The 10,032-nt window shown below is 32.6% G+C and overlaps 1 protein-coding gene across 1 annotated transcript; it reads right to left on the minus strand.

Moving 5' to 3' along the window:
- Positions 1-375: 375 nt before the first annotated feature.
- LOC130968922 (VAMP-like protein YKT61) lies at positions 376-6,453 on the minus strand. The gene is made up of 6 exons (XM_057894428.1): positions 6,068-6,453; positions 5,481-5,578; positions 4,739-4,843; positions 3,577-3,642; positions 3,001-3,087; positions 376-732 (listed from the first exon to the last, which is right to left on the minus strand). Exons 1-6 carry the CDS (start codon positions 6,258-6,260, stop codon positions 682-684), a joined length of 600 nt encoding a protein of 199 aa, XP_057750411.1. The 5' UTR covers positions 6,261-6,453; the 3' UTR covers positions 376-681.
- Positions 6,454-10,032: the final 3,579 nt, after the last annotated feature.

Consider the following 10,032-nt stretch of genomic DNA (forward strand, 5'->3'; position numbering starts at 1 on the left):
ATGAAAATTGAAATCCATTTTGTTAAATTCAAAATCTTTCAAGTATCAAAATAATTATTTACTCAAGTTTCATATTAACAAAATCAATAACTAGAATTCTAATTTTCAATTTTTATATTAATGGAATCACAATTCTATTACAATTTTCACATTTTATAGGAATTTTACATGTCTCCGGAGGACAGGGACCTCTTCCCGCCTCTATCCCCGTATATCGTGACTGATTTCCGCTTTCGTCCTATAACCGTTAATTTCCATGGATACTCATTTTGAATTTTTTTTTTCCTTTTTCCCTTTTCTCATCCACCAGAATAAGAGGGACTGAAGGGCATGAAAATCAAATAACCATTGCAGGGGATAAGATGACATTTAACATAGACTGAACGGCTGTATCGAAACAATAATTTATGTATACTATAATTAACATATTATGAATCACAGACAACGTAAATGAGAGTATTAACTCTTTAAATCAACACGGTAAGACCTTTAACCAACATTCAGTTCCCGTCTGCAATACATATATCGCGGAGACCATAGAATTTCACCAAGCAAACAACGGAGAAAGTGAGATATGTATATAGATATATAGACATAATGAAGCTATTTTCTCCTATCCAACAGCCTCAACATCAGAACAGGATTCAGGTGAGTTCACTGGAAACTGATGGTCTTCGAAGTTTATAATATGGTACAACACTGATTTGTTTTCTTCGCCTGTTTGTAGAACATCTGTTTCAAACACCAGCATCATGGTTCTTGTGTCAGCATAGCAAATTAATCCAAAAAGTTCGTCTTGCTTTCTTTCAAATACACAAGAAAATATGTACTCAAATAATTCACTCTAATCATGGCAATAAATAGAACTGATTTAACATTCATCAATGGATAACTACCAGGAAAAGAAAAGGGATGTATAAATAATGGAAATAACTCGATAACTATAATTTAGAATGAAAGAATTATCTTCCACAAAATTAGAATGAAAGTGTTAGTGTCCATGTTGATGTTTCATTCTTTTGATGGTAGGAGAAAAGAGAAAACTGTGAAAAGAGATGACACTCTTAAGGGTACAAAATCAAGGTAAGAGTATAGAAAAAGTTCTATATGTAAGAGAAGCATTGTAAATTTTGGCAAGTCTGTCTAACTATTTTATACAAGTTAATCAATAGACACTAATTTACTGTTTTGTTTATCAATAGGCACTTGGATTCAAGTTCTGAAGAGTAAAAAAAAAAAATTTATGGATTATATATAATGAAGAGTATTTTAGAATTAAAAAAAATTGTACACTAACTCTTTCCATATCTTCACTATATACGGTATTTATAACAATATATAAAGGAGATATAGGGAGTTTGGTGTCCAATTCCCGCTTTTTCATTTTATCCCTACCAACTATCGTTGCAATTACATTCATGTCTTATAAATTCACACTTAACCTCCATTAAAATATCAATTATAATGAAATGAGAATAACTAGATAATATCTTCTAAGAGAATGCAACTTTTTCTTTTAAGAAAGAAAGAATATCACTACAGAAAGAGGATAAGGCATCCTCCAAAGAAAAATAGAAGGCCGTACAAGATTGATTCATGTGACAAGACAGGCTAATCTCTTTGCATATCTACCAAACAACCCAACTAACGGATGTATTTCCAGAAAGCACTGTAAAATCTAAGAAGGCATTTGTAAAATCCTTTCCAAATGATGTTCAACGATGAGGAAATCAATCCTTCAAATTTATCATAGATCATTGGAGAAAGCATATATCTCTCCAGAAAGCTTGTTCCGAAGCCATAATTATAACTTCAATAACGATTCTGGAATTGTTATTAGCATTATTACCTTTTTATGCTCTTGAATTTAATGTGCAGTCATTTTAAGACATCGATCATCATGAAGTTTATTGTATTTTATTAAAAAATTGAATTACTAAAGAATAAATATAAAAAAGTGCAAGTTATTCGTTGAGAGATTATTTTAGATTGTATATGAATCAGAAAGCCAAAGCAATATTTGTACTAGCATTTGTATCAAACAAAAAATTCCCAAAGATCCACTTGTACTGGCATGTGTATGTCAAGAATGCTACACATGTTTTGACGGAGCTTAGATGGTAGTGAAACGTTAAAATTAGCAACTTCATATATATATATATATATATATATTAAGAATTTGGTGCATCTCCATGTCTATGTCATTATGACATTCCATGTCAACTTATATGCATCATAGGTCTTGACATCTACGAGCATCTAAAGATATTGTGAATCTTCAACTTCACATTCATGTTTATATATATGATATATCCTACAATTTAAGAATTTGATGAGTCCCCATGTCTATGTTATGTTGACTGTCCATGTCAAGAGATATGCTTCTTAGATCAACAGTATCATGTTATCCCTGCTTATGTCTTAGGAGGGATTCTAAGTTTCTAACCATAAGAAGTTGCCAAGACCAACAACTTGAGAGTTGAGATGTGTATGATTGAAATGTGACTCGATAGGAGATAATCCACTTTTGGATGCAAAATGAAATAAGGGTATCCATAGGTGGTTATTCTGTTTTGAATATCCTTTTTGTATAGCTGACATTGTCTATATTTGCAAGTCATGACCAGTACCATGGAAGAGGTAATGCTAAAGTTGATTGTTTCGATTACACATATATTGTTGTTAAACAGGTGAAAATGATATAAGATTTGTTTAATTTTAGGGAACTAGTGTTGTATTCCCAGAGGTGCCACACTAAATTATCTAGCATTTTTGGCCTGTTAGGCTAAATGAGCTTGTATCAGTAATTGTCTAAAATCAGACAACTTACAATTGCTACAAGCCAAGACATGAATGAAAAGAATAATATAAATAAGATCACCAATATTCTTAATGATAACCTTCAAAGACAAAGGTTTAGTAACGAGAAGGATGAGGGAAAGCAATGCATTCATGTATCAGAAACAAATGCAAAGAAGTAAAATAAGAGCTATTGTGTACCTGTGATGCTGCACTCAAATCAGAACTCTTTTCAACTAAACTGTCCAGCCTCTCTCCTCGAGCAAGCACACTATCAATAGTCTTATGCTGTTTACAAAATTAAAGACCAGACAGTGAGAGAATAGTAAAATAACTCAAATAGAAGGTCAATGGGATTGTTGGAGGGACGATTTACGCTTTTCTTGAAGTCCAAATGGAAATACTTATACATATAAAACTTATGCCAAAGGAATATAAAATGTGAAAACGATGTCAGAGAAACTATAAATGTTAAAAACAAGTCAAAGGTCCTTGAAAATGACATTAGAAATCAGTTGAAATGAAACTACTTCATGCTTTCATGTGTATACGATTCTTAGAGAGAACACTTGGCCATAATGCAAACATTGTCATCTGCGACTAAATGTATTTGAAAAGCAATGCCAAAATTCCATTAAAGTGACAAAAGCTACAAAGCATTTATAACTTGAATAATTACATATAAGGAAAAACATCTGACTAAGGATAAGTGAATTTTAGAAGAAATTCACTGTTTTGCAAATATATAAAGCAATACATAGTTAACCCAATACTTACGAGAATGATTTTTGTTTCATCTAGTTCTCTTTGGATTTTCAACAACTTGTCAGCCTCTGCAGGGTCCTGAAAATATGTAGAAGGAGGATTCCAGTGAAATGCAATTATGTAAAAGTATTCATCGAAGGACAGGAAAACATTGATACAACTTATAGCCCGTTTGGTAAGTGTTATTGGAAACTGGTTTTTGGTGTTAAAAAAAAAAAAAAAAACAGCTTGCCTGCTAAGAAATTAATCTGGATTAATTTTTAAAACCTTAAAACAGCTCGAGTCTTACTAATAATATGCTTGATAATTAAAAAAATAGAGAATAAATTTTAAGAAATTCATCATTCTAATTTAAGAAACTAGTTTTAACAGGGGAGCATCAAGTGCCCTCACAAACTTCCATTTGCCAAAGAAGAAGCTGCTTTTTCTTCTTCCATTTGGCATATCACCCGCTTTTCCATTACAAATTATTTTCTGCAGCCAATGGTGAGGAAGCTCCTTACTGCAACTCAGCCACAGGCCACCTCCACGTGCCAACATGTTCAGCACCAGAGTCTGCTTTGATTTGGCAAACATCAGTTCGAAATGATCTCAGTTGATCCTTTGAGTTAGTCTGACAACAGACATCTGAATCAACTGATCATCTGAACCTGCCAATTGGCATTATTATCCCACCAACACTATTTCTTGAACTCTGCTCTATCAGGTGTTAAACAACTTTCCTTTTCTTCAAATGCGTGCTTTGGCCCAAAACATCGAAATGTGATCACATTGTAAACTGAATGTGGCAACATAAAACAAATAGAAAATACCGCAGAGTACAACAAGTGATATTTACGATTAAATAATTAAAAAATAAAAAAATCAATAAAAATAACAAAAAAGATAGAGATCTTGCAGTTCATATAGTTGGTGAATTGTCAAACAAAACCATCCAAACAGAAGTTATACATTTTACCATTATATAACTGTTTGGAAAGTTAATTTGTGAAACAGATTTTTTTTTTATCTCTTGTTTTTAAAAATTCAAATCAAACTAGCTTTATACAACAATTTCAAAGTATTAGAAAACCAAAACACTTTCAAACAGGCTCTAAGATTATGAAAATTTTTAAATGAAATTAGTAATATCTATTCTTTGTGAAGCTAATATAACGAAAAGGTATTTACATGCCTGGAATTTTGTCAGAGCTTCATCCAAATAAGGCCAGGGTTGAGTGCTGTCTGTTTGAACACTTCTCCATGACTCACCAAATTTTTTGTTATATTCATCCAACACCTGCAAAAAATCAAATTTCTTTTCATAGTAAAGAAAGTTCACCACCATGAAACAATACTAAATTATAAGTATCATATCAGAAACTGTCTTTTGTGCCAATTATGGAGTCCAAAGTTAGGAAAAATTAATTCGGTGCAGTTGATGATTGAGATTTGAGATTGCTGCTACAGTTTCAAATCTAGATTCCTAATAATCTATGGTATATTGAATTTGTAACGGAGGTTTGGTTTTACAGGTGCACCATGGACGCTCATCAAGTGGCTTCATGATTCTTGTGATTCTGGTTATCAATCTCTCTATAATTTAGGATTAGGAGCATTTACAAGATCACCCAAGAGACTCTGTTTCTCCTTTTCCAAACACACTGTTCTCCCCAATTTTCTCACATCACGACTCTCCTATCATACAGAAGCCATTTTACACTTGTTGCAGAGTCCAAATTAGCTACACATCCCACAACCACTATAGAACCAAAGACTAAGGCTTGTCACTTAGTATCGGTAGCAGGGATTACAGAAAAGAGTCTTTGTTGAACTTGGTTTATGCATGTTAAAGCTTTAACATTTTATGATCTAAGCCTACTTAGTCTTACAAGGAAAATTTAACAGTTCACGGAAAACATTGATCCCACCCTCACCTGGTTGAGAAGAGAAAATGCACTTCGAATTGGGTAGTGATCATCCATAAATCCCACAGCACAAAGGCCATTTCTGTTGTAAGCATGCACCTTGTACTCTGGAAAAGGAAGCAACAAAGTGAAACAAGTTTTCAAATTTTCAGAATTTCAAACACAAGAAACCGTACCGAACCACGCGTTGAACGATCACAACCAAAAACTAAAATCAAATGAAAATAAAGATTATCCTCATCAGAGACCAAAATATATTGCCATCACTCATCACAAATTGATCTACAATTTCTATTGTTTTTCCTTTGCTGTAAAAAAAACCATTACCCCCATCCCCATCCCCCACCCAAAGGAAGAAAAGGAAGCAAAAAAACATTTGTAAATTTTTCTAGTAAATAGCAGAAGCAGAACCCAAATGATTAAAAATCCTACGACTAGAGAAGCGATCAGCACCAAAATACAGTATCATCAACAACCTAGATCAATCAAAACGACAACCAAACAACTCAAAAACGACCAAACTCATCATAAATTCAAGAATCGGAAAGCGAGAATGAAACCCTAAAACGTTGAGATTTTGAAGGGAATATACGAACCTTCATGCTGAACAGATTGACGCTGGCCCTGAGGAGTGCGTTTGGCGACGGTGCGACCAACGAAGACGATGAACTCCTTGACGCTTGAGCGCTGGAAGTAACCAAAGTGGCTCACGTCCGAAGCGTTCGCCAGAATCACCGGATCCGAACCCTCGCCACTGCATTTCAATACCAACAGAGATGTGATCTTCATATATCTCTCTCTCTCTCTCTCTCTTCCTACTGCTTCTGTCTCTGAGTTCTTTCTCGCTCGATTTGCTCTTACAAAAGTCTCAGTTTCCTTTTTGTTCCTTTCTTGGATTCCGATTATGGAGTCGGCAATGGATGGTGCAACCGTGTAAAAGAAAAGAAATGGAATACGAGGCAAGTTGCACACTATTGAAAACAAGGAACCTTTTAGTTTTATAACAGACAATTTTGCTAGGTGACCAACTAAGTATCACCCAATTTTGCCAATTACAATATAGGCCATAATAAAATGGTGAATTTTATGGTGAAAAATATATTTTTTTTCTACACATATAAAATTTAGGTGGAAGTTTTAAAAATGGGTAATTTTTATACTGTATTTTATGTTTAATCAAGTCTCTTGACTTATCAATAGGATAGTTTGCAGTAATTTATTTTTTTTATATTAAATATTAACTGAAATTGATTTTTAAATGAAAATATTAATTAGGTGGGTTAAATTTTTTTGCAACAGGTCAATTAAAAATTGAATCATATTTTAATTTGGATCAAAATAATAATCATTTTAAGTCTTTTAATATATAATATAATTGTTCACCGGACAAAAAAATACAGTATAATTCTTTTAGATTTTTTAACATAAATAAATTAATTGACAAAAATGAATAAATAAATAAATTAACACAGCATTATTTTCAAAAAAACAATGAAAATCAAATAAAATACCAACATACAATTTCGTTTTTTCTTGTTGGTTTACAAAAAATATAAGTTTGGCCACACCGATTTTAGTACAAATTTGAAAAAATTATTCTAATTTAAATAAATAATATGACCATACTTTTACTTCGTTATATTTTAACCTTTATAATTATTATACTTACTAAATTTGTATGTATAATTATTTTATATAAAAACCAAATGTTAAAATATTTTATTTTAGTTTCTAAATGAATATTTTCTATTGCACGATTTTATTTTTCTTAAAAAATATCTAAATTAATATTTAAAAATCTAAATAATTATAACATATATAATGTTTATAATATAAGAGGAAAAGTGCAATAAGAGAAGTTTGATCTAGAGATAAAACTACATCGTAATTTATTTTCTAAAATCAGATTTTTATTTTTTTAATATTTTATTTTATTTATTTGGTTTTTGACTAAAATAATCAAAAGTGACTATTGGTATTTTTTCTTTCTTTTGGTCATGGACAATTGATAAAGTTATAAAGAACTAACTATAATAATTAATTAACTATAGTGATAAAAAATAGAGACTTATTTTAGCACAAATTTAAGTATGGTCCAAATTTTTAACTGGCCTGTTACAAAAATAATTTAACCCGTCTAATTAACACTTTCATTCAAAAATTAAGTTCAGCTAATACTTAATATAAAGAGACAAATTACTTCAAACTATCTTATTGATTAGCCAAGAGACTACAAGACTTGATTAAACAGAATGTAGTACAACAGGTATCTATTTTTAAAAGTTTCCACCTAAATTCTATATGTGTAGAAAAAAATTACATTCTACACCATAAAATTCACCTAATAAAAAAGTTTAATAATACAAAGTATTCCACATCTTGACATTTATATTCAAACTTAACTCTCGTTTTACTTTTTACTTTCACACACGATAAAAATTTTTAACAGCATACCTACTTTCCTTCTTCTCGCACCCTTACTCACGATGCCGCTCCACTTCCCGTAATTGCGCTGCCAACTCTTAGTCAGTGCCGACAACTCTCCCATTACAACAAGTCGTGTGTCCTTTTGCTGGCGACAACGAAGGGAGTCTTGACGTTAGGATTTTTGCTAGTAAAGAATTTATAAAAATATTCGCGTTGTAAATATAGCTTCTAAACTAACAGAAATCCCTTTATACAAAAGTTTTGATTGTCACAAGTAACAAACCCCTTTTTAAAATTGATAACCGAGTATTTAAACCTCGGGTCGTCTTCTCAAGGAATTGCAGGGAGGTATGTTCTTGTTATTGGTTATGCAAAAGTATGTTTGGGGTTTTGGATTAAGGTAAAAGGTATGTTGAATGACACTTAAAATAAAATAATAACAACTGTAAAATAAACTCTTGGTAAGGTATGAGAACTGGAAGTCCTATCCTAGTTATCCTTATCAATTGTGATGAGAATTGGATTTTTCTCCCACTTTGTTAACCTCTAACTATGAAGGTAAGTCAAATGAATGAATTAATTCGAATCCTCAAGTCCTAGTCTTTCCTTGGGAAAAGTCAGAGTTATTGGATCTCGAATTAATTCTTGAAGAATTCCAATTTTCAGTCAACAATGAGTTTGATAACTCAAGAGTTACCAATCAATCAACCAAAGCCAAAAGGGAATAAAATCTACTTGAATGAAAATAATTTGGATAGACACCAAGCATCAGTGACATATAAGTCTGAAATATCTCAATTATATTAATAAAATAAAATCAATCCAAATATGAAGAGTCATAAGCCAAATAAGCAACATCAATGATCAACAATTAAGAGAAGTCGAAATAAAAAGATATTGAACCTGATAAAAGGATGAGATAAAAATATTCCTAAAGTTCTAAAAATTCTAGTCCTAAGAGAGAGGAGAGAACCTCTCTCTCTAAAAACTACATCTAATCCTAAAATTATGAATTATGAGAGCATGATCTCAAGTCTTTGCAAGTTCCCTGACTTTAATCTGTGTTTCTGGGCCGAAAACTGTGTTGAAATGCGGCCCAGAATTTCTGTCAGCGACTTTTGTAATTCTGTAGATCGCGCACGTCACGCGATCGCGTCATCCATGCGGACGCGTCATTCGCGTTTTTCCCTGCCACGCGTTCGCGTTGTCCACGCTTCCGCGTCACTTGTGCTTTTCCAATCCACGCGGTCGCGTGAGCCATGCGGCCGCGTCACTGCAAATTCCTTTCTTCCGCGCGGTCGCGTCGCTGACGCGTACGCGTCACTTCTCGCTAGTCATCTCCTCAATTTCTTGTGTTCCTTCCATTTTTGCAAGCTTCCTTCCCAATCTCTCACTCATTCATGCCCTATAAAGCCTGAAACACTTAACACACAGATCAAAGCATCAAATGGTAATAAGAGAGGATTAAAATTAGCTAAATTAAGACCAAAGAAGCATGTTTTCAATCATGTAATAATTTTAGGAAGGAAATTTAAATGCATGCTAATTATATGAATAAGTGGGTAAAGACCATGATAAAACCACACAATTAAGCACATTGTAAACCATAAAATAGTGGTTTATCAACCTCCTCACACTTAAACATTAGCATGTCCTCATGCTAAACTCAAGGAGACCAAATAAATGAGTAGGGAAAGGCAAGACTCATGCAATGCAACTTATGAAATGTGAATGCAACTACATGCTAAAATGGTTCTACCTACTTGGTGAAAAAGTAAATAAATCTTTCAAGAATAAATATGAACTGGATTTCACTAATTCAAATCACAAAATACAATATAAATAGCTTGCAAGAAGAAGATAGCTCATAAAAGCAGGGAACATAGAATTAAGTACTGAACCCTTACTAGTAGTGTATATCATTCTAACTCTCAAGTGTCTAGGGTCAATTCTCTCAATTCTCTACTAATCTTGCTTTCTATAGCTTGCTCTTCATCTAACAATCAACACAAATTTAATGCACCAATACACAAATCAAGAGGTCTTTTAAGGGTTGTAATGGGGTTAGGGTCAAGGTAGGATTGTATTTGGCCAGGTGGACTAAAATCTGAATCCTTAATTAACATAAACTTTC

This window comes from Arachis stenosperma, chromosome 3 (assembly GCF_014773155.1).
Source record: "Arachis stenosperma cultivar V10309 chromosome 3, arast.V10309.gnm1.PFL2, whole genome shotgun sequence".
NCBI lineage: Eukaryota > Viridiplantae > Streptophyta > Magnoliopsida > Fabales > Fabaceae > Arachis > Arachis stenosperma.

Bases quoted from the DNA above. Each gene is read 5' to 3' on its own strand.
- LOC130968922 (XM_057894428.1), bottom strand. From the start codon at position 6,260: ATGAAGATCACATCTCTGTTGGTATTGAAATGCAGTGGCGAGGGTTCG. The intron at 5,579-6,067 runs GTTCGTATATTC...TTCCTTTTCCAG, and splicing joins TCAATCTGTTCAGCATGAAG to AGTACAAGGTGCATGCTTAC. The intron at 3,088-3,576 runs GTAAGTATTGGG...TTTTGTAAACAG, and splicing joins ATGAAACAAAAATCATTCTC to CATAAGACTATTGATAGTGT.